At 37.9% G+C, this 24718-nt stretch overlaps 1 protein-coding gene and 1 long non-coding RNA gene across 2 annotated transcripts in view; one reads left to right on the forward strand and one right to left on the reverse strand.

The window, feature by feature from the left end:
- Nucleotides 1-1752: 1752 nt before the first annotated feature.
- Nucleotides 1753-17267, reverse strand: LIPC (lipase C, hepatic type). The gene is made up of 8 exons (XM_064157519.1): nt 17061-17267; nt 14543-14722; nt 12542-12659; nt 10394-10627; nt 8776-9018; nt 5797-5917; nt 4908-5126; nt 1753-2090 (listed from the first exon to the last, which is right to left on the reverse strand). The coding sequence occupies exons 1-8, from the start codon at nt 17265-17267 to the stop codon at nt 1985-1987; spliced, it is 1428 nt and encodes a 475-aa protein (XP_064013589.1). The 3' UTR covers nt 1753-1984.
- The window catches only part of LOC135182918 (uncharacterized), a 45439-nt gene continuing 28303 nt past the window's right edge, over nt 7583-24718 (forward strand). Inside the window, exons 1-2 of the long non-coding RNA XR_010305350.1 lie at nt 7583-7645; nt 9893-10013. This is a non-coding gene — a long non-coding RNA (uncharacterized LOC135182918). The remainder of the gene's footprint in view (nt 7646-9892; nt 10014-24718) is intronic.

Raw genomic sequence — 24718 nt, forward strand, 5'->3', positions numbered from 1 at the left:
GCATAGCTAACATGATAGTTTTTGCACTGGAGAAGCACAGTCAGCTTTTTTTTTAAACCTTCCCTTGCTCAATCATCCTTCAATATCTTCTGAACAAAGCCCTTTTGCTTTTTTGATGTTTTTTTTTTTAACGTTGAAGGGTTTTGTTTGGTTTTTGGTTGTGTTTGTTTTTTGGTTTTTTTTTGAGGAGGTGGAGTATGATTTGGTTCAGGAAGTTTTACTAAGTTCACAGCTTGAAAGTCAATCATTCTAATGAATGTATTTCAATTCTTCTATCAATAGAAAATTATTTTATAAACAGCCCTAAAAGTAGCTGATCTTCAGCTTTGTCCAGGAGGGAAAAGGGATTTCTAGAAATTATTTAGTGAGATGTGTAATTTGGGTTAGCCACATGCTCATACTTCTCTCTGTGTCTCGTTTTAAATTATGCTTTGGAAAACTGAAGTGGCCAGGGTACACTGTCCTTTGTTTCTTGTCTACCATTCTTCATGACACAGCCCATTTTGACTTTAAAATACTGTCATTGGATCTCTAGCAATTCTCCAGTGAATTGTAACTACTACAAATGTAAAATAAAGCGTCATCTAAAAACATTTCTGGTGCTAAAGGTCTGTGTCTTTGTTCTAAACTATTCCCTGTGTATTAACTCTGCCTTTTCTGCTATTCCTGTTTTAGGGAATGGTAGTTACTGAAAACAGCTATTAAAAGTTAGAAGCTAATATTCTGAGTGGTAATCAGAGATGCCTGCATTCAGCACTTGATCGTGTTCGTTGCTTGCAGGATTGCTGACTTCCACTTGTCAATTTGCCGTAATTCTAAAACAAATAACACTTTAATCCTGGTAATATCTGTATATTTTGATTCAAAACTCCTTGCAACCTTTAGATATGGAAAAATATGGTTTCCTCTAGGTCATATCTTTTGCCATGTAGAGAACACTGAAATGACATTCAGAATACAAAGTTATAGAAATGTTATTTTTAATGAATCTTATGCTTAGCAATACAAAGTGACAAATACTTCGACAGATGTGGATTTCTGTTTCAGTATTCACTAACCATAAAATACAGAGACAATGATTCTTTATGTACTTTATATTCTGACACAGGAAACAAGGTAATTGGATACATTTGTATTTATAAAGTTTGTGTACAATGAATATATTTCAGAGTTTTATCATTTTTGTGTGGTTTCAGATCGTGTTAGAATTTGTTATACAGTGATCTAAAAATCTCAGACCTTATCTGAATGGGGCAATATGATTTTACTGCCAAAGTTAACTGAACTTGGTTGTGGTAGCATTGTGTGTAGTATACTAAGCATCATTTAAACAATTGAATTACTAGTGATTTACATCAGTACCTTTAAAATAATTGAACAGCAAAGCAGTTTTCAACAGGATAAAGCTTAGTATAGCATTTTTGGGTGATACAGTTATTTGGCCTGTAATATGGTTATGACAGATAGCTCTGGCATTCTGTGGGTTCAGGTGCATGTTAGTTTTCAATTGTAATAAAGTTGAAACACCTGGTTAACAGTGTTGCTTTGCAATCAGTTCTTCTGTGAATTATTTAACTCTCCATTAGGAAGTAAGTTAGGAAATTTTAACTAATACTAGTCACTAGTAATGTTTTAAAGCATTTAATGGAAAATGAGGCTTTTTTCTTTCCTCTAAATCTAACAAAATCAAAATTTTCAAAGGATTATGACAATGATTCTTTCAAATAGTATTTTTATTTAGAAATACCTGCTTGTTAGAAATTAAACTTTATGAAATGTACAGTTGCCATTGATGAAAACTGCTCATTGATCACTTTGAGAGTAGACTTGTAAATAAACAAAACCATTTTTCACCTTACCATTGCATCACAAGATAGATACATGTATTTTTCTATGGGAATATTTTCATTTCATGTGATTGTGCATTTTTTAACATGTTGTACTAGAATATGTTTTGCTGAGTAGTTAGGGGTTTTGTTCTTGCTCATTTTCTGGTTTGTCTCAGAAAGCGATCTTCACATCTCACAAATGTTTTTTCTTGGGCTGGGTGAAGGTGAAGGTTGTCAATGCTTTGAGAACAAAATGTCATTCTAGAAAGAAAAAATACAAATAATGTTACTATTTACATAAAACTGCTTTCTAGATACACTGAATCTCCCTATTACTGAGTGTATTAACGCCTCCATCTCTTTGTGGTACCATACACAGCATGCCGGTCTCCATAACATACCCTCACAGTGATTTGGTCTTTGTATTCATAATGGCCATTTTCTGTGTTTCAATTGTCATTGTTATTAGCAGGACTGTTTCATTTGGCCTGCTAGTGCTTAGTTGGACCACTAATATTTAGCTATGAGGTCGCTAATAATGAGTTGTGTAGAGTGCCAACAATTTCAGCAACTGCATGTGCTACAGAAACGTATTTCATATTTGGAATTCAAATAGGTTGGAATCCAGTATTTTATTGCTTGCTATAGTTGTTTATTAACTACTTTTAAAATTTACAGTGTTGCCTATCTTTGTCAGATAATCTAAGAAAAAATTATCATATATGTAAATATCACAAAATGTAAGGAAAAGATTTGTTCATTCCAGTGCTTGAGCAAGCATAAGACAACTCAAAACAAATCTTTGTTTACTATCTTTTTCTAATGTTGAATTTCCAAAATTGCTACTTCTTTGATTGCAATATTTGAAGTAATATTCTTTCATTCCCCCCTCAAGCATTAATACAGTATTTCAATGGTAACATGTAATTTCCATTCCCATGACAAGCCTAGACTGCACAGAACAAAACTCAGCACATAATGGCAATCCATTGAAGTTCCTGACCCAAAATCTCACTTCTGCTTGCAGCAAAAAAAATGAAAAGCATTATGCACCTGAGAATACCAGCATAATTTTTTGTGAGTGAAACAACCCACTTCAGTTACCAATTCCTAGACAATTTTTTTTAAGTAGTACATCAATAGTAATTGACTTGTGCCATGTTATTAACTCTGTATTGTGCCTGTATTAACTCCTGTCCTGTACTGGACAGGAGCTTTCTGGCTCCAAAAATAAGTACACCAATCTTTTCACAGCCTTCATATTTTTATTTCAAGTTACAGAAATCTGTATTTAAATAATATTATTTAATTTGCTTTGGCAGCTAGATCAATGTGGATTTGGGGTCATCACTTTTAAAACAGATGTTATAGAAATGTTGGTTGTTTGTTATGGCAGGAGCATGCACCAAGTGCTGGGTTAGGAGAGGAAAATACTGAAAATAAGTGTTTTCAGGGGGACAAAACCCAGAAAAACTTGATTCCTCCTTTGTCTCCCAGCACACACAAACAGTTTTATGAAAATATCTTGTCTCATTTGTCTTTTGTGTCAGTATCAAGGAAATGCAGCTCTGTCAGTTAAGTGTTGTTCTACAGAAAGTCTGGAGTAGTTATGCTGGTGAGAAAGAAACTGTAGCAAGGAAAAATCACTTTCTAAGACTGAACCACAATTAAAAGGTAAGACATGCTTCTCTCTTGAATCTTAAACTGCTCAGGTAAAATTTCTCGAAGGATTAAAGCAGTGGGAATTATTACAATTTAGTTATTTCATCTGGTTGAAATTTCTGTGTGTGAATGAACAATTTCAAAAGCGTTAGTGTTGCAGTGTGTAGAGAAAAGAGCTACTCAGACTTGCTGATCTAGTTCCAAAGAAATCAGCAGGGAAAAAACAAGAATACCCAGTCACACACACACAGAAACAAACAAACAAAACCAAAGAAAACAAACGAAAAATACAAACAAACAAAAAGCTAACACGCATCATACACAAAGAAAACCCAAACAGCTAGAAAAACACACCCATAGCCTCCAAACACAGACTTCAGTTTGCATTCACAATTTTAATTTTCTTCCAAAAACTGCTCTCTATGCTACTTGATTGTTCAGCTGACAAAATTCAGATCTCTGAGTTCATACTAGTTAAAAATGCACAACCAGAATGCAGAAATTGCTATCAGATAGCAGTGAAATTGTGGTATGCAGAAGTATAGGTAGTCTTTTTGTTTTTCAGAACCATTCACGTTGAAATTTCTGTAGTGGATAAACAAAATGTCCATAGTTGAAACCTTGTTTCCACAATTTATCACTCCAGGAACCTTTTATGCAGCCTACACAGCATAGTGATTCATTATCAACTATCACACACTAGACTGAATCATGAATGAGTCAAAAATAAGGGAATTTTATGATAAAGCCCCTTATCTTCAAGGAATACTAAGATGACTACACAGTTCTGTATGTGGTCCTTCTAATGAGTACTTTCAAGAATGGTAATGCTGAGTTCCTCTATGAAGTAGATATTAAAAGTCAAATAATTAGCATTTGGCTTTTTGTAAGTAGTAAATCAAATTCTTCATGGCCTTAATGTTGGAGTCAATATTATATAGTATCTTTATTTTTGTGTGTGAAATTTCATGTAGTCATTATGGAATGAGATAATCACTTTTTAAAAACAAGTCAGAAACTGTTATCAGTTATTGTCATTCATTATGCATAAAAATTACATTGCAGAACCTGTTAAAGTTGTTTCTTGAGTCTGTGTGCTTCTGTCTTCTATTCCCAAGTATTAACAAAATTGTCACCTGAAGTTATTGTGCCTTTAATTCAGATTAATGGCAGTGATGAGCCAGAACATTTCCTACTATTCATTTCTGACCTGAGAACAAAGTAATTCTTTAAGTCACTTAAAAAAACATGCAGTCTGATCTGAGGGGGAGGGAGGAAAGGCGGAAGTTGTACATGTATAAATTCACCTTTTGCATGAGTGCTGGGGCTCAGAGGCTTCTATTTGAACTAGAATAACCTGTGTGCCAAGCATCTGCGATGTTACTAGAGAAAACTTTGTGTTTTCATTACACTTACTTCTGCTGTGTTTCTCCTGCTTTCACTCTTATTGTCTTCACTACAAGTCCTGGTCGACGAGTGCCTTTTGTCCATGGTATTATGGTTTGAACTGTGTCCCAGATATTTTCCCAAACTGCAGTTCCTTCCCATTTGAACTTGATCATTATTAGCTCACCAATGTCAGTGTCCAGAGTGATGAGAAAAGAGTAGGTTTTATTCCCATTAACACCTTCAACTCTGCAGAAAACAAAACCAAAATAATACTGCTCTAGTGATAAATTGAAGTGGAAAAATAAATAGTTTCTCTTCTTCTTAAAACCAAACAACAAATTGTATTTTCTCTTTGTTCTCTAAGAGGGCACATTGCTGTCTCTAGGATATTCTTCCTCCAGGTGCATAAAGTGGTGAAATAGGACATCATGCTAGAAAAAAAGCAGAAGTGGGAGAAGCCTGAACAGCTAGAGAAGCAGTAGTAGTTTCTAATAGCAAAGGAAAAGGCATCCTATAGTAGCATCTATGTTATGTCTTTTGTATGCTAGACCAAATGCTGACACACACTATTGGCTTTGTCCATCATGAGAAATACCTGGAGTTCTTTACCTTAAATTACAGCTCATTATTTGTGTTTTAATTAATTGGACTTCCCTGTGCAGACCACTACAGGGACCCAAGGTAAGTGGACAGGATACTTCATGGAAACTTCTAAGAGCACTAAGTTTGTTTTACAGAGTTTTTTCTTGCAAAAAATGGTAGAAGCATTGTAACAGTTTGAGATTTTAAGGGATTATGGGTGGAGATTTAGCTGTGCTAAATGATTTCAGTCATAGTGTGATGATATACATGATCACTAATATAAATTGGCACTTTGTTTCTCACCTGTACAATGACTTGTAATATCAATACTCACAGTGTGATGGGCAGGTTTTTAGCATCCTCCTTAGTGCCTGTCAGCGACATGGTGAAAGTTGGGTCTATCTGTTTTCCTTCAATTTCATTGATGAAGTGGATCTTGAACTGATAATGATAGACTGTAGAAAGGAAGAATTTTCAAAGTGATGAAATTAATGCTCAAAGAAGCATTAGATTTCTCAGGGAAAAGAGTTTTGCCTTTAAGAGCAGAAGCTTGATTGATAATTCATATTTTATTTTTTAAACAAATCTATTGAAATTGTGGTATTTTCTGATTATTGCTGGGCTGCTGTAATCCTGTAGGGTTTGGGTTACTATTGCTCTGTTTGAAAGGAGGGAAAAAAAACACAATCCAGGCTAATTCAGGATAAAATATTCTTCCATGGGAAATATTTCCAGTTTTCTGAAGCTTAGATAGATATCTTGCCAGAAATTGTAACAATCACCAGACAAATTCTTATGACTGGACACGAGTAGAGATCTATTACACAGATTGAAGACCTTATGCAATGTAGTCAGGCTTTTTTCTCTGATGGACTAGAAAATTGCCCTCCAAAAGAGATGACTCACAAACTTTCCTTGAATGCATAATGAGACATTGTGCTTAACATGCACCCATTAACAATGTGACCCTTGTTCAAACATATTGCTATAAGAAAGATGCCATTAATACTTTGAGGTTTGGTGGGTATCTAGAAGAATAGCGTTTAGGGACGTCTTTGAACTGGATATTATCAGAATGAAGAAGGCCTAAGAAATCATCAGTTATAAGCAGTTTGACATTTAGCAAATTACCAAAAAAAGGGCAAAAAAAAAACCCTCCAAACCTGATGTTAGGGTTTGTTTTGTCATGGGCACATAGATATTGCCAGACAGATTTAAATGTTTAAAACTCTGATGATTCTGCCAGGCATCTTCTTAACAAGGCTGGTAGATTATTAACTCTTAATTAAAAAAACCAAAACAAACAAAAGAAGTAATTTCCATTAACCACGACCCTGGTATTTGGAAAATTAGAGGCGTTGTATTTATCCTTGCACCAGGGTCAGGTTACACACTTTCCTTGCTTCCTCTCTTCAAGGCTTCACTAGATGCGAGAATTCCTCTGCAGTATGGTGGAGTCAGTTACCTTTTAAAGTATATACACAGATAAATTTTTCGTTTGGTTTTTGGGATGGGTTTTTTCCTTTTTACCGATTTCCCCCCCCCCCCCCCCCCCCCAACTTCAGGTGTTCCCAGTGAAGATATTTACTAGGAAAACTATCTTTCTGTTGCTGTTTCATAGTTGCTGTATGTAGTGAACAATGCGTCCTCCCTTGAGGGGAGGGGAAACAAAATGGCCAGTTCTTTGCTGCAAACCAGACGAGAACGTTTTCTTCTCTGTGTAAAAACTTGGTTGTGCTGATACATGTTCTGATAGAGCCTAGGTTTTTGTTCAGCTCTCTCTAACGAAAAGAAGTGGACGCGTTCATCTAAAAACTCTGGCTGAGGAGAGGAGCTCCAGTGCAGGTAAGTCCGCTGTGGGAAGGGAATGGCGGCACGAAGCGCCGAGCGCTCTTCGCGCCTTTTGCAGCCCCGGCCCCAGCCAAGGCGGCGGCTCGCTGGCGCTCAGGGGCTGGCAGCTGAGGGCCGGGCTGCTGAGGCGGCACGGGAAGAGGGTAGGCCCAACACCCGCCCAGCCCCCACCTCGGCGCCTGCGCTGAGGGAGGCGCAAACGTGCTGAGCGTGGCTCGCCCTGCTCACACCGCTCCCCTTGAAGGAGGCCCTGAGGGAGCTTAGTGACCACCGAGCTTACGGGCAGCCGGTGAGCGTCACCCGGGACGCGGATTCTATGCGCACCAAGCAAGGTAGAGCAAAGGGGGAGTCGCCTGGGTGTACCGTGGAGGCTTGAATGGTTAATCGTACGGTCAGGTCAAGCTATGTTCTCAACCTGGCCCAAAGCTGTGGTCAAGAGAAAGGCCATGACACAGACCGAACTCCCAGGGGCACAGACGAGAAGGCCAGTGGTATCCTGGGATGTGGTCAGTAGGCCGAGAGATGTTTTTTTCTCCCTCTGCCCAGGTGAGGCCGCATCTGGAATATTGTGTCTGGTTCTGAATATTCAGTGCCTGGAGATATTCAGAGTCTGCCTGGATGCATGCTTGTATGACCTACATTAGGTGATCCTGCCTTTGCAGGGGATTGGACTTGATGATCTTTCGAGGGGCCTTCAATCCATAATGTTCTGTGATTCTGTCTTAGGGTCCCATTGGAGCTTTATCATAAGTGTGAACTGCTTTGTAGCAAACGCTTTTGGTTTGAAATGCATTACTGTATGCTACAGAATACAGTGCTATTAACTTGAAAAAGGTGCAGATTTCCTGGTGATGCAGATGAATGTGAAGTGTAATGCTGAGTTTCTCAAATATCTTGTGTGTGGGCTTCTCACATGATCCTCAAACATTTGTGGGTTTTTTTGAGTGTTACAAAGATGACTTTGTATACACACTTCCACAGTTACTGCCTTGTGAGCTTTTATGAAGGGAGACCATTGTCTGGGGCACAAGATAGCTGCATATGCACCAAGGACAGTTTGAAGCAAAACCAGTTTCAAACATAAAAACACAATGTGTTTCAAATTGAAGTCAAAGCCAGAGAGCACAGATCTTTCAACATGAGCTGAAACTGTCTCTGTGTTCAGAGAATGCAACACAGGAATAGCATTTCTATGCCCAGGTGTGGTGGTAGTGGACACTGTCCTCAGAGCAGTTCACTTTCCCAGTTCTGATGGTGACCTGACTTGACTGAAGGAAAATTACTTCAGGAACTTGATGAAAAGCCATCAAGACAGTCTAGTGGGATTCTTAGTTGTCTGAGCAAATTGATTATTCATATAGATTTTATAAGCTTTCATAAATGAGTAAATAGCATCACAAAGATTAGGCTCATTCTGACATTCTGTGATTAATCTGGAGACTCTTAACATATTCCCACAAACCTTTGAAAGGCATCTGTGCTCTTGTTTTCAAAAAGAGTCGTCTGCTTTTTGGGAGTCTTTCCTCTCTGATGTTGTAGCCCAGTGTGTTGCAGCGATTCTTCCTACAGCTGAGGCACATTCCTTTGTCAAAAGTGTTGATGTCGTTACACCAGTATGCTGTGCTTTGTTTATCATTGTGAAGCAAAGAGTCAATGAACAGGTGAACTGACCTCTCATGGGCGCATTTCACGGTTTGAGTGATGCCTTAAAAATAATGCAAACAAAAATTTTCATGCCATTGTTCCTCTTTACCATTCCAACTGCGAAAGGACACACTAAACATTTGTAAATATGTTATTTTAACCACCTTCCTCTTTACCACTAAAACATTGTGATTTTGCCTCATTTACTGTAGCGGTTTTATTTCTGGGATAATGCAGAAGTAGTTTGTCTGAACGAACATGACAATAAAATTCAGTAATTTGCTGCTTAAACTTCTCTAAGCATGACTATAGGACTGTCAATAGGGATCTGGATTTTATTGTCCTGGCTGTTTTGGTCAGTGTGAAACACAATATGAGGCTGTGTGCAGTATTTCAGATCTTGCCACATTAAAGATAAGTTTCATTCTGACTGGTTGAACACAGTTTTCTTTCGGGTGCTTATGCAATAATGTCGTAAATTGTTCCTATCAGAGTGACAAACTCCCGTTCTGGACTGAATTTTACTTGCAGCTACTACTGGGAGAAGGAGCAAAAAGTATATTAAATATATTAATATTTAATAACTACATAGATCTACTTTTACCAAAAATGCCTTTTTATTTTCTTCTTCTGTAAGCATTATCAAATTCAAAAGTTACCTTATTCTGTGTAACAGGAATATATCAGGATGGACTAGTTTTTTTTTATATCTTCACTGAGGAGCTTTCTAGCAGAGGCTTGGGTTTATATTTGTCATGAAATACCTGCTAACAAGTAAGGCCTGCTTTCAGATAGTGTGATGGTAGTTGAGAAATATTTTTGTAATGCAGCATGCTGAGTGAACAATGCTCTTGGGGTATTTCACTGAACAGTTTTGTTTGTTAATGTGCATCAGTACCTTATACTGCATCAGTTTCTTTTACATTTACATTTAGGTACATTGGAAATAAGCTTCTATATATAAAACCTAGACTGGAATATTGGCAAGCAGATTCTAGAGAGAGCATCAACTGCGCAGCTGAAGGATGGAGAGTTGAGAAAAGGTGAATTAAGGAGGTGAGTAGTACAGCTCTGTTTTTCATTTAATTTGAAATAATTGCACATTGAGTCTGGCTTAATTAGAATAAGTTCTCATTTCCTCTACTGCTAAACCATATACCTTTGAAATTATTCAGAAGTGCTTGACAGCATCTCCTGACCTCATTTTCGGAAGTGGTGGACAGCCAGATTTCTTACTGGAGTCAGTAAGAACATTTTGAACTCAATCCATGTAAAAAACAGATAATGAATTTCTAGAAAAGAAATTTCCTAGCATATAACAGTTATAAATACTCCCATAAAATGCTACTTAAGACACAAAGATATGCAGAGTTTCCTAGAGGTATGGTCACTGCACCCTACAGTGCTGCTTTCCATTTTGTGCCATTGGTTCTTACCAGTAATTCCGTATTGTGCAATGTGGTTATACACGTGTAAGATGTGACAGCCGGGCTGAAAGGTTCCTCCGTTGGGATAAAAGTCAAAATGAGCTACAGGTTGCTTGATGCCAACACTGAGACCCATGTGCTGTTTAGTGAATGTATGAATTGCATCTACGAAGTTTGCATCATCTGGAGATAAACGGTCTGTTGGTGACATTCCCTCAAACAAGGGACCAGCAGGGTCAAGGCCTACAATAAATTCAGATAGTCCATTGTGATCAGTGTGGGTGGGCCACTCTTTTACTGTTATGAGAAAAGCCTGTAATAAATATTTTAAAACAAACAGTCCGGGTACCTTGCAAGGTCTTTCACTGGTAGAAGGAACACTTGTCCTGCAGAGGTTATGTGGTCACACCAAAAGGATAAGTAAACACAGGCGCTGAATAAACAGTAACTGCTACATGCACAAGGACACAGATCCAGAGATAGATGTGTTTGTTATAGACAAACGATGCTCACTACTGCTTTGTCACTTCAGGGATGGTTACATAACTTTGCTCTTTCATACTCTAGAGGTCATGAGTTTCAGAGGCCTTTAGAAGATATCAGTCCCACAACAAAGCTGACTTTTATCCCACATTTGGGGCCTGAAACTTTAATCATACAATGAATTGAATTAAGCTTTACAATGTACCACAAATGAAAACTCAAATATAGTTACACAATTTGCTTATGGTAATTTTCTTTGTAAAATGAGTGACTGTCAGGGAACAACAGTGTGTTTGAATAGCTTTGGTTCAAGACAGTGATCAAAGAATCATTAAGGTTGGAAAAGACCTTTAGGATTGAGTCCAACCGTAACCCAGCTACCATGGCCATTATCCTTAAGTGCCACATCTATGCGCTTCTTGAACACCTCCAAGGATGGTGACTCCACCACCTCCCTGGGCAGCCTGTTCCAATGCCTCACCACTCTCAGTAAAGAAGTTTTTTTCCTAATGTCCAATCTAAACCTCCCCAGCACACCTTAAATCCATTTCCTCTTGTACTAGTTACTTGGGAGGAGAGACCAACAGCCTCTAGTTGTAAGAGCAATAAAATATTCCCTTAACCTTTTCATCTCCAGACTAAGCACCTCCAGCTCCCTCGGTTGCTCCTCAAGTGATGTGACATCTAGATTCCTCACCAGCCTCATTGCTCTTCTCTGGACATGCTCCAGGACTGCCTAATCTGTCACACCCAGAATTGAACACAGTACTCAAGCTGTGGCCTCACCAGGGCTGAGTACAGGGGCACAATTACTTCCTTAGTCCTATTGGACACACTGTTTTTTATATAGGCCAGGATGGTGTTGGCCCTCTTGGTCACCCAGGCACACTGCTAGCCCACACTCAACCAGTCATCCACCTGCATCCCCAAATGCTTTTCCACTGGGCTGCTTTCCAGCCACTCTTCCCCGAACCTGTAGCATTGCTTAGGGTTGTTGTGACCAAAGTGCAGGACCCAGCTCTTTGTCTTGTTAAACCTCATTCTGTTGACCTCAGCCCATTGATATAACCTGTCTAAGTCTTCCTACCCCCAAGCAGATCAATGTTCCCATTTGGTGTAGTCATATCTGAAAACTTGCCAATGGTGCACCTCATCCCTTCATCCAAATCATTAGTAAAGGTACTAAAAAGAATTGGCCGCAGTACGAAGCCCTGGGGACACAGCTTGTTATTGGCCACTAGCTGGATTTACCTCCATTTATCACAACTCTTTGTGCCAGTCCATCCAGACAGATTTTAATCCATCAGAGAGTACACCATTGTTAGTGGCTAACATTTAGTTTAAAGTGTTATTGGGAATGGATATAAGATAATTTCAAGCAACATGTTACTTGTATCCTTGGTCTGTGATGTGTAATCTTCACTCTTGCATATTCTGTATGTTGTAATTTGGACTGAGCTAGGAAATACCAAGGTTAGAAATACTGTGACACTTTATTTTTTAAAGTGTTTGCGTTAAATTTTCTAACATGTGATTTCTGAGCCAAAGGGATGAAACTTCTAAACAAATATTGGTAATCAGAAGCTAAATACTGGTACACCATATGGCACGTCAAATACCTCTGCAACTTAAATCAGTTGCCTCTCATATTTCTTAAAGTTCTAAGTCTTTTACCTGTAATTCTTCCAATCTTCTTTGTACCACTGATAAAGCTTCCAGCAAATCCTGAAACGTGAGCTCCTAGGCTGTACCCAATTAGATGAGCATTGCTTCTGGAAAATTGAATGGACTCCTGGAAGACAGCAGCAACTCGATTTAAATGTAGAAAATGTGGGAAGTAAACATTGTGTTCCTAGCTTGTAGCAGATATTTCAGTGAATTGCAACACAAGAAACTTGTATATTGATGATGGAGGGGAGGTCAAATGAGATTCATAGATCGTGCACTGAATTTATTCACTGGGTGAGTGTTATTCTTTGGTTCCTTCTCATGCAGAAAGAAAATGCCACACATGGGGAACCACTACTTAGTTGTTAACATTCAGGAAAACTATCTACACAGACAGCAGGACTTTTGTTGCTATTGCAAGCAGTGCAAGTGTGCATTGCCTTTATTCTGCAGCATTTGGATTTCCTGTGGCTAAAAGTGGGTGTCTACCCTTAACTTCACAGTAAAACAATCCTTTGTAGAGAATGTCTTGCCTTTGTTTTTCCTGACATGCTAACACAAGCCAAATTAGAAGCCAAAGTATCAAACCCCTGATCAGGCTTGCCAAGTGCTGCAGCTATGACATTTCTGGGCTGATTTGTACAGAACTGTGCGTCTGATCTGAAACAAATGTATTGAGGCAGAATTGGCCTCAGGCCCTTCTTTCTGCCTAATCAATACTATCTAGATTTAAGCATTTAATTCAACTTGCAAAGCTCAAAACTTTTCTGACTTGTAAAGAAAAATGTGTCATGTTTTGCTTGCAGGAAAGGCAAACTTCTGTTTTAATTTCATTGTGCGTATTGTCTGTTCCAGTGAAGTGACTTTGCAATCTTGATGCTTTTCTTTTGTGAATATGAGGTAAAACTAGTTCTGGGAGTTGGAATGAAGGGGGCTTTAACTGTTACATGTCAAAAGGAGGCTTTTCAGCAGAAGGAAGGTTTACTGCTTGAAAGGGCTCATTTGAATGTGAAAATTCATGGTATATTTAAATCCTGGAGCATATCATAAGGTAGAAGAGAATCTAGAATGCTGAAACAAGGAGTAATTTATTCAAGCCTCATTTTGTTTGCTGGCATTAGAGAAATCACAGACTGTTGACGTGGTATGTCCTCCTGGGAAGTGAACAAAGTCCACCGTTTGATTCATTCAATAATTAAACAGATTCAAAATACAACTTCAGGTTCTGTCACCTTAAACTACATTTGACCAAGAGCTGCGGTTTCTTGTAATGTCACAATGAGAAACAGTGGCTGGCTTTTCTGCCTTCTAGCCCAACCCTTCCTGTTGAAGGCAGCTTAGCCCTTCAGTGGTACTTGGTACAAATCTTTCAGCTTTGCATTGTGTTTCCCTTTTACCTTAAACATCACTGCACTTAAAATTATTTAAAAATTAATTATGAGATAAAGAAGTATAATTTTACTTCAGGTTAGGTACCTTAAATTAGTACTGCAGATAAATTAAATAAGAGTTGCCTAGGATGCCTGGTTTGTATGAGCAATCTCATTCTAATATTTGCTTTTTGCCTGTTCTTAGTGCTGGGGACCAATGATGCCTTGCAGACTTGTCTGCAGCTTTTTCAATGCAGCCATGACCACTGCTCCCTATGTGGCAGGAGTTCTGATAAGCAGTCACTGCATTAGTGTGCTTCTGTACTCACTGTTGCCTTCATGTCATCTGTTTTGTGTGAGGCACGTCTGTCCTCTTATAAGGTTTCCTTTTACAGTTTGGATCTCTAAGCCATTATTTTAGTTTTTGTTGTTGTTGTTGTTTGGGGTTTTTTTTGAGAATGGAGGGAAAAATCAAAAACAATGTCATGCTTGAATTCTGCATTAAAAGCAGAGATTAGCATAGACAACACAATCATTTTACTTAACAGCTTGCAAATTGTAATGTGTGCATGCTTTCAAAGCGTGGGACTCTGTCAGCTGTCCACACACGTGCTAATTGAAAAACTAAACTTCTTACCTCCAGCCATTCCAGGAAGCCTGCTATCTCCTGTCCTATGTAGCGTGTATTCCGTACAGCAATGGGATAGTGCTGGTGTGCAGATGTAAGCCAGTCTGCAATGATCACATTAATTTGTTTATGCTGAGACTTCAGAGCTGCTGCCATTTTCCAAATCCAACCTTCTAGCACCCCATCCACCTGTTTCATTAAAGAACAAGCAAAAAAGGTTTCTTAAAGAAGAGCTGACTGCCAAATATTTTTTGTAAGAAGCTCAAGGAAACAAATAACAACCAAAACACCCTGACAAACAAACAGGCAAAACCCAAACACCAAAAAATGAGGACTTAATGCAAACAGATAGATTTTGGGGGGTTCAGCATAATTCAGTGTTGAGAGCTTTTGTGGGGGCAAGAAAACTAAGAATCAATGTCTTGTAATATGAACACTTAATCAGTGATGTCCCTAAATACCTCCACTGATGCTAGTATTGCTGATTAAGAAGAAAGACAGAAGTGCCCAGAAAATCTCTGATTTCGCTTGGGAGCTGCTGCTGCTCCTGTAAATTTAAGCTGAAAGTCTTGGAGAAAGAGAGAAGCTGGATTGCAGACCAGTGGGTTTTTACCTTCTGTAGCCATTCCTTTTTGAGATCTGGGGTTTTTTGACCTTTCTTTCTTAAGGATCTGATCACGATTCCTTTACTAGCGTCAAAGACTGCTTATTATTTGGTGGACCAGAGCTGTTATTTAATATATCAGATCTAATTGTTGCTCTAGTTGCACACATTGCCTGAGTTGATACTGCATCCTTATCTCTTCTGGTGGGAGTTTCTCTTTGGGGTTTCTATACATATTCATTTAAGAACCCAACACCTCTGCAAATTATGTTAATATGGATGATGAGTTTCAGTGGTGGCATCCTCGTGTCCATGGTTTGTCTTTGAGCAAAATCTTATTTGGGAGGACTGATGAATGTAATTTAGGGCAATATTTCGTTCAGAGGCATTTACCTTTTTAATAGTTTTATCAATTACTTGGATGAGGCAATTGAGTGCATCCTCAGTAAGTTTGCAGATGACACTCAGGTGGGTGGCTGCGTCGATCTGCTGGAGGGTAGGGAAGCTTTACAGCAGGATCTAGACAGGTTAAACTGATGGGCCAAGGCTAATTGCATGAAGTTCAACAAGGCCAAGTGCCAGGTCCTGCAGCTGGGTCACAACACCACCATGGTAAGCTATAAACCTGGGAATGTGTGGTAGGAAAGCTGCTACTTGGAGAGGGACCTGGTTTGTTGACAGTTGACTAAACATGAGTCAGCAGTGTGCCCAGGTGGCCAAGAAAGCCAGTAGCATCCTGGCTTGTATTAGAAGCACTGTGGCCAGCAGGAACAGGGAGGTGATCATCTCCCCTGTACTCAGCATTGGTGAGGCCACACCTTGAGTACTGCATTCAGTTCTGGGTCCCTCGCTGCAAAAAGGACATTGAGGTGCTGGAGCATGTCCGGAGAGGGGCAACAACATTCATGAAGGGCCTGGAGCACATGGCCTATGAGTAGCATAGGGAGCTTGGGTTGTTCAGTTGGAGAGGAGGAGGCTTAGGGGAGATCTCATTGCTCTCTCCATCTACCTGAAGGGAGGTTGGAGTGAGGCGGGGACCAGACTCTTCTCCTTGGTATCAAGTGACAGGACTAGACAAAACAGTTTCAAGCTAGGCCAGGGGAGGTTGAGGCTGGATGTTAGGAAATATTTCTTCATAGAGAGAGTTCTCAAATATTGGAACAGTCTGCCCAGAGCAGTGGTGGAGTTGCTGTCCCTGGAGGTGTTTAAGCATCATGTGGACCTGATGCTTAGGGACATGGTTTAGTGTTCAACCTTCAGTGCTGAGTTGAAGGCTCAACTGGATCATCTTTGAGGCATCTTCCAACCAGATATGTTCTGTGATTCTGTGACATTGGTTCTATTAGAATCAAAGACCTGTTAAAATTACATTATTTCTTATCCTGCCTTTTTTTTTTATGTTTTAAATAGAAGCAGTTCAGTTATAATTTATTGATGTTCAAGGCTTCATTTTCAGTTGAAGGTGTTGCTTATAGAGAAGTTATCTTTAAAGATGATAAAGGTGATATCTTTAAAGGTCAGTGAGAATGATGTGGGGAGTTTGTGTGCACTTCTTTCCAAGAAGTATGTAAATACCTGGCAGTGGACATACCAGAGAAATTAAATTGGTATTCAGTTCTCCGGAGGCGTAGTATGTTAAATCGGTTCCTAGTTTGAAATCTGCTGGCTTTAAATTAAGCAGGGCTGAATCTAGTTATTGGCATGGGACTCTCATATGAAAAATTGCTTATAGACTATTATTTCAGAATCTTAGTGAGGCATATCCACTTTGTATTGTTTCTAGCCATGACTGCTACCAGAGATATCCACCGTCTTTGTAATCACAAGCTTTCTTTTGAAGTTACTTATAGTACTAGCATAATGGGAAGGAAAATATATCAAATGAAATGCAGTTTGAATTAAAAATAAAATGTGAGTTCATACCGACCAGCCATGGACTATCATCACCAGAGGAAGTGAGACATTGAAATTGCATTTGTCAAGAGTCTCCAACTGATTTAAAAAAATCTGACAGCCTTCTTCAGTTGTATCTGTATAGAGTCGAAATTTGGTTTCTAAGTTTTTCTTTGTTCTGGTATGCTGACTCTGTGATCCCAGTGCCTCTGAAATGAAATTCATAACAACAGTCATAATAGGATTGAATCTAAAACCTGAAGAAGTTACTAGTGAAACACAATTTACAAGACAGAGTAAACTAGTAAGACTGAAACTCTAGCTATGTATGTTCTTTTAAGCTGTACTTTTGGGGTTTAAAAATTATGTCTTTTGAAGTTTGAGATGGTCTAGATGCGTCTCTTTAGTCTATCTGTTTAAACAGTAACAGGTCCACAAGAAACGCTGATCTTATTCCAACAGGCCCTTATAGAATAACTAAGTATTTTTGAAACACAAGTACAAGTAAAGTTGTGACTTTACAACACTGTGCACATAGAGGCAAGCACATTCATAGGATATTAATGCTACAGGGCATATTTTACTAATGTGCATTTGCTAGTAATTGCTGAGCAAGCATCGTTACACTAAAATTACCATTTTATTCAGGATTATAACTGCTTATAGGATTAGGTGACTGCTTAAGACTATTAAGATCATATAGTAAATTATTATTTTTCTCTAAAAATGCAAGATGAAATGTACTAGTGGTAATTTTTTTGTGGCTTTGTCTTTAGACAGAATAGCTTGGTATATGTAGGGCAGCATTTTTTAGAAATGTTTATTAAGTAACTGGGATGGTGCCTGTATTTATGAAGGAGACAGCAGGGTGAACTGTGGTCTCATCAACATTATGAGCATAGAAGTAAAAAGATTAATATTGAAACCGCTGAAAATTGGATTAAAATAAAGCAGAAACCTACAAAGCATATTCATGGAATCAGCCAGGTTGGAAGAGACCTCCAAGATTGGGACATGCAAGCCTGGTGTTTCTTTGTAATAAGACTTAAGACACTTCATTTATTTGAGAATAATCCACATTATATGTTAGAAACAGTGAGGATTAGTAGAAGAAAAGTTAGGAAGTGATGGACTACACAAGTGAGAGGACACATTATTTTGTGTTGGAAAGGAAACAGAGTGGAGAGTGTTTACTAATGGACTTCCTTTGGATTGTTTGGCTAATCTTGTTTCAGTTCTTCAAAGAAGCAGACAGGAAAGTGACAGAAATTTGTAAGGCATTTGCTAGTACTGAAGAGAGTGAAACTTCAAACATTAAGAATTAGATGACTTTGAAATTACAGCAACAGAAACAGACAGAAATCTTATACTATGAAGCACAAGGTCATACAGTTGATAGGAATTCTTCTGTAAATGGTGCTCATAAATTGGAAGTGACAGAAGAGTAAAAAGACTTGACTGTAGTAATCAATAACGAAACTGACTATGAGTCACTGCTGTAATTGGCTGTGAGAAAAGAAAATACAATTCCAAGATGCATCAAGGAAGACATTTTTAATAGGAAGAGAGAATGTTAGTATCAATAAGTCAAGGCATTTATTAACCACATAGAGAATAGTGTGTGCAGCTCTTGTTACCAAGTTCAGGTGATGTTACTTCAAGCTGCAACAGCTGCTCAGCAGCACCACTAAAATGGTCAGAGAGAAGGCATGTGTTTTATTGGCCCTAACGAAGCATGAAATACTCTCAGAGGCAGAACTGCAGTATTCTGTTCACTGAGAAAAGAACATAAAATGATCTGTGTTGGAACAGGAACGATATTAGTTAAATTTTATTTCTTATTTTTATTGTCTAAATACTCCTTAATACAAAATTAATGTTATAAATATTCTATTTTATTTTCTAACTCAGCAAATATGTCCTGAAGTTTTATGATGTTGTCTTAATAACATTTGGATAATTTACAAAGTACTTTCATACATTTGCACACGAGCCTTTATCCTGCAAGCATATTTAGTGATGGAAAACCCTCATATTTATATATTTGTAGTAGTAGCATCTTAAAATGCACAGCACAAAGAAATCTAATGTGAAAGTCTGGCTTTAGATCAGGCTGTATTTTTGCCACATGTCAGTCTTGTTGCAGATTTTATTCATGGCTTTAGTATAATGATAGGACATGATACAGACAGCTTATTTAGTTTGTTTAATTGAATGGTAATTCTGACCAAAGAAACCAAGCCTCACAAACTGTACTGCACTGGATATTTACTCTTTTCTGTTTGTTGCTAATGATTGTACATTTTAAGTAACTCCAGACTGTATTATGTTTCACAGCCAGGAAATATTATTGCTGAAAGTTAAGCAGCATTTTACAAGAATAGAAATTTGAAAATCTCCAAACTTAGTGAAGATTTGGTTGTCAAAATTCTTAGCTTCAGTATCTCATATTTTTCCTTAGGGGCACTTTTACCTATGCTAGCTAGCTGGGACTAAGTCTCATCACTTCTGTCTTACAATCTCTACTGGTTTTTTTTTTTTTTTATTGTGGGATAGTTCACTTCCTGAAGAGAGTAATTCTAGGAGAAAGTGAATGCAGGTAAAGAATGGAAAATTGGAAAGAATTTTAGTTGTTACAGTGTTCTTAACCTCTAATTTATTCAGGCTTTGATGAATAGTCTCTACACAAAGATAAGCATTAAATTCTATTTTTAACACAAGAACAATAAAAGTAACATATACCTGTTCCGTTTTACCTATCTTTTCTTTGGTTTCTGCCTTGTTTTTGTTTTCACTGTTGGTGTTTGTGCAATGCAAAGATGCTTTGTTGCCCTTCATATTGTTTGTACCACAACAATGAACTACTGAAAACAAGTCTAATAAATAGCTTTGGCTTTCCAGTAAGTCTGAGAGAGGGAATTAAAAATAGTTTGAACTTCATGGCTGTCAGAAGTTCCGAGTTCTACTAGAATCTATTGTATTAGAGAAACAACTGCTTCAATCCATTAATCCATGGAGAAAGAAACTTGGAGAAAGAAATAGAGCCTGAAGAGTTTGGCTTCTACAACAGACTCTTGCTAAAAAAGTTATACCAGTGATTCAGTGGCATAATTGAAGGGAACTAAAAAGTTTTATAAGTCACTTTACAAAAACTATAAAATAAAGCTGCAAAAAAAGATTGAAATGCTAACTGCGGCTAAGGGTGCCAAGATATTTCCAAAATTCCAAAGAGCTTCTGTTTGGAAAATTAGCCTTATCCAGAAGAGTGAGTTGCTGACTTAATTTTCTTTTTTTTTCTGTAGCTCCTACTCTAACGTCAGTTAGAGGTTGTTGGGGTTTTTTGTTTGTTTTGGATTTTGGTTGCAGGGTTTTTTAGGAGTTGGGTTATGATTTGCTTCATGAAATTTACTATGTTCATAGCTTAGAAATTTGCATTCCAATGAATGTATTTCAAGTCTTCTGTAAATAGAAAATTATTTTATAACCAACCCTAAAAGTAGCTGATCTTCAGTTTTATCCAGGAGGAAAAATGGAATTCTAGAAATTATTTAGTGAGATGGATAATTTGAGTTAGCCACATGCTCATACTTCTCTCTGTGTCTCAGTTTAAATTGTGCTTTGGAAAATTGAAGTGGTCAGGGCACACTGTCATTTGTTTCTTGTCTACCATTCTTCATGTCACAGTCCTGGTTTTCCTCCATTGCGTTATTTTGTTTGTTTGTTTTGCCTTTAATAGAATTCTTTTACTGTTTTTGTCTGAAAGCTTTAGCTAAGCCAAAATAGCTCAGGGGAAATCCTGTTTTTACAGCACACAGAAGCTTTGATAATCACTAGGTGTGTTCTTCTAAGAGTCCGATGATTTCCCTGATACAGTATTGAAGGGCTTTGAGCATTTAAAATGTATTCTAAATTTCTTCAAACTCATCTTTTACAGTGGATGCCTGTAGATATTTCTTCCAATACCTCTGCAATGCATGCTATTTATGAAGTTTTATCTCCATGCAATTGTGTTTGGATTTATGCTGGATTTTTGGGTTTAGTTGGACTAAGAGGAAGGAAAATGTACTGTGGCAATAATTTTGAGGTAGATTCTGCATACTGAACCGGCATAAGAATTTTTAGTATTGCTGTCATACAAATTTTGTTCGGATTTTTCTTGTACCAGTGGACTGAGTCCATCTTATAGTTGCTATGTTTTGAGCCACAGTTCGCAGAAATTTCCTGCTTTGGCAAGGGGGCTGGACTCAATGATCTCTGGAGGCCCCTTCCAACCTCTAATGTTCCATGATTCTCAAGCACTTTTATCTAGTACTCTATAACAACTCTCTCTTCCAATAAAAGGGGTCACACAGCAGTGTCCTTCAGAGATTGTTTAGCATCAGTTTCAGGTGAACAATAATCAAAATGAACAAAGCTGTTTCTGAGCTCTGCAGGCCTTTCCAGGATTATTTGAAAAGTATTTAGTAAGATGTTATTTTGTAGTGTGCTTAGTACTACATGCATCACACAAAGCAAAAAAAAAACATTTAAAAATATTACCAGCATATAAAACTTCTATTAGAAGTTTTAGCCCTTTAACCCATAGGGCATATTGTGATTCCAGTCAAAGGGACAAGATGTATAAAATTACTAAAAATGTATTTTAAATTAATGATGCTAAGGTCCAGCAAGTTATATGTTTGGGTAGCTGATTTATGTCTTGTTCAGAGTCTTAAATCTCCATTTTAAGTGCGATAAAGCTGCCTCTTGGCAGCACTGCAAGGGCAGGCAGTGCTGGGATTTTAACCTGCCACTAGAGTGACAGTGAGAATTCTGGTTTTGAGCTTTTGGTAGTGTTTGGGTTTTAGGAGTAAAGTTCTACATTTGATAGCCAGAGAGAAAGTATGCTGGTTTGAAGCTAGCTAGAATGTTTTTGGTGAGAAGAACTAGATTACAGGCTGTGAAAGGGAAACATTGGTGATGTCTACATCACTTATAGGCTTGCTGAGATGCATAAGAACAAGAACACAAACATAGATAAGGCAATTGCTCTCTGTCTGGGCTTTGGGCTGCATTTTTTCTGTCTGACCTAATCTGCCGTCTCTCTGATTAATCCACCTACTTCATAACCCCCCTGGCCGACCCTCCAGTCTTCCATGGGCACAAGGCAATGTCTGGGGTAAGGTAGACAGGGGTGGGAGAAGGTGTAAGGGTGGTTGAGAGCCCCTCCTGGGGACTCAGGTTTCTGTGAGGGCTGCTGTGTTTCTGTATTACCGTTTAACTTGTATGTTGCTGTATATATTGTAAATATTTGCTTGTATATTGTGCTAAGCTGTAAATATAAAGCTTCATTCAATTTCCAGAGCTGCTGAGTCTAGTCTGGGTGATTTACAAAGTTGGGGGGGGTAACACCCAAACCATCACAGAAAGAAATACTTTGTTTCCTGGTGACTTAAATTGTAGATTTTGGCACTATCCCAAGTCCAAAAATCCAGAAGCCAGTAGCAGTGAATACGTATTAGAGAGCAATAAAGTAGTACCTGATGATATATTAGAGTATAATTTGGTTCGTAGGGGCAGAAGAGAAGAAATGCATACATGATGACAAGACTAAAAGAATCCTCTGGGTCTGCTAGAATCTTCCCCAGTTCATATCACTGGGACTAGTTTGAATAAAGCTGCAGGATGTGATTGGTTCATAAGCATAGATTATCTTTTCTTTAGTTATTTTGTATGTGTTAATGTATGAAAAGAGAAATATAAAAATTGAGATCCCTCTAGGGAGACCACCACAAAAAGAAAGAAATGTGAGCTTTTTGTTATTTTGTTTGCTTGGGTGTTTGGTTCTTTTAGAAGCAATGTCTAGACAGATAAAAAAGTCTGTTGACCAAGCAGTGACTAAAATGATGAACCCTTTCCTGTGTGTATCCATCACAGAAAGGTAGAAGCTGTTCCTTTGGACATGATTTCAAGAAATTATTTATGCTTGTCAACTACTTTTCATTTTATTTGGTGTTGCATGGACTCAGCATCTTACAAGATCAAGCTATTTGTTTTCTTTGGATTTCTGTGGTGCTTGCTAGCCTGTTTTTCAACTCTGCTTTTTCTGAAATCCATTCTTTTCATGTCCTCCTTCTGAGGCAGAAGATTTTAAGTGTCACTTAAGACTTTGGTTAAGATAAAGCAAGCACTGATAAGATGGCTATTCCTGATCATTCTGTGATTAGACAATACATTGCACTTATTTTTTTCCTTTGCACAGTTTTACAAGTCATCCATAAACTTGTCACTGAAAGATGGAAGGCAAAAATCCAGATTTATAGAAGGGAATAAAAGTATATGACAAGTACAAAGCCTCATTCTTCAGGTCAACTATTAATTTCCTGGATAAAAATTATTTCTTAAAGTTGTTGTTATTATTATTCAGGATTGATTCCTCTCTGACCAGATTTTTGGCAACTCTAGTTTTATCTGTTACGTCTGTTCCAGTAGTCCTTGGTGTTTGGGCTTTGAAAACAGTATGTTAGACTGAAGGAAGTTTTAACATGCACTTGCATTATTTTTTTTATTTGCATGTTTGTTGTTTATCAGTTGCAGAATGACTTGAATCAAGGTTTGAAGAATTAAATTGTTTTACATGCTGTGAATGCATAGAAATTTGTGAACAAAATCACTATTTGCCAAAGAGAATTGTCATGTGATTGCTATGTGATTGTTTTCTGTGACACCTGAAAGCATGCTTTTTTTTTTCCAGTTAATGTTTCTTAATTATAGATTGTAAAACCTATTGCAAAACAATTGGGAGACAAATGTATGAACTGCAACTATTATTTGAAGTACTGGAATTCCAGATACAAAGAATGTCTTCCAATAATTTGCACTAAGTAGGAGGTATCAGCAGAACAAACTGAAAGCTGGAAACAGACAAATGGTTCTGCAGGTTCAGAGCAACCATGGGATGCCTATTTTGGCCTTGATGGTTTTGGTCTGTGAACAGAGAGCTTCAAACTGTGAGTCAGTAAAAGCCTTTTCATTAATAGCATGTTCCAGATGGCAAAAATGTGTCGTTTGAGCAAAAGATACCTTTTTCCGCACTACATTGTTTTCCTAACTGGGGGCAGGTTTTATTTTAGAACTGTTTTTTATATTGTTAGTGCAAACTGTCTTAATCCATTGGCTGCTCTTGCTCATTCTCTCTACACTTTTAACTTCACAAATGTATCAATATGAGAATTCATTCTCCAAAGTTTCTTTGATCTCTGTTTGTGATATCTACTTGGGGAAGAATTTATCATAAATTAAGTGAACCGTGAATGAGTTGTTGAGATTCTTCATGCTATTAGTTTTCTTGATGGGTGGGTAATGAAACAGCCTTGTGTTCTGTCACCAGGAGCTGTTCAACAGAAACCAGGAGGGCAGCACAGTAAAAGTATCCTGAAGCCAAGTTTGCTTTGCAAAGCAAACTGAATCTACTTTAGTGGACAAAATAAACATGGACAATGTTAAATCTTAGTCTTGTAAGTTGAGAGTATGAAATATTTTAAAAAGGAATATCCATTTTGGTGAACAAGGTCTCATTTATCAGGAGTAGAAATGTTAGGGAGTTGGATCGTGATACTTGCTGGGATTATAACAGAAAAATCCTCAATAAATTTCAAGGTGAGAATGGGATATGAAACCTGACAGCCTGGAAAGCACAAACAAAGACT

The sequence above is a fragment of the Pogoniulus pusillus genome, chromosome 17 (assembly GCF_015220805.1).
Source record: "Pogoniulus pusillus isolate bPogPus1 chromosome 17, bPogPus1.pri, whole genome shotgun sequence".
NCBI lineage: Eukaryota > Metazoa > Chordata > Aves > Piciformes > Lybiidae > Pogoniulus > Pogoniulus pusillus.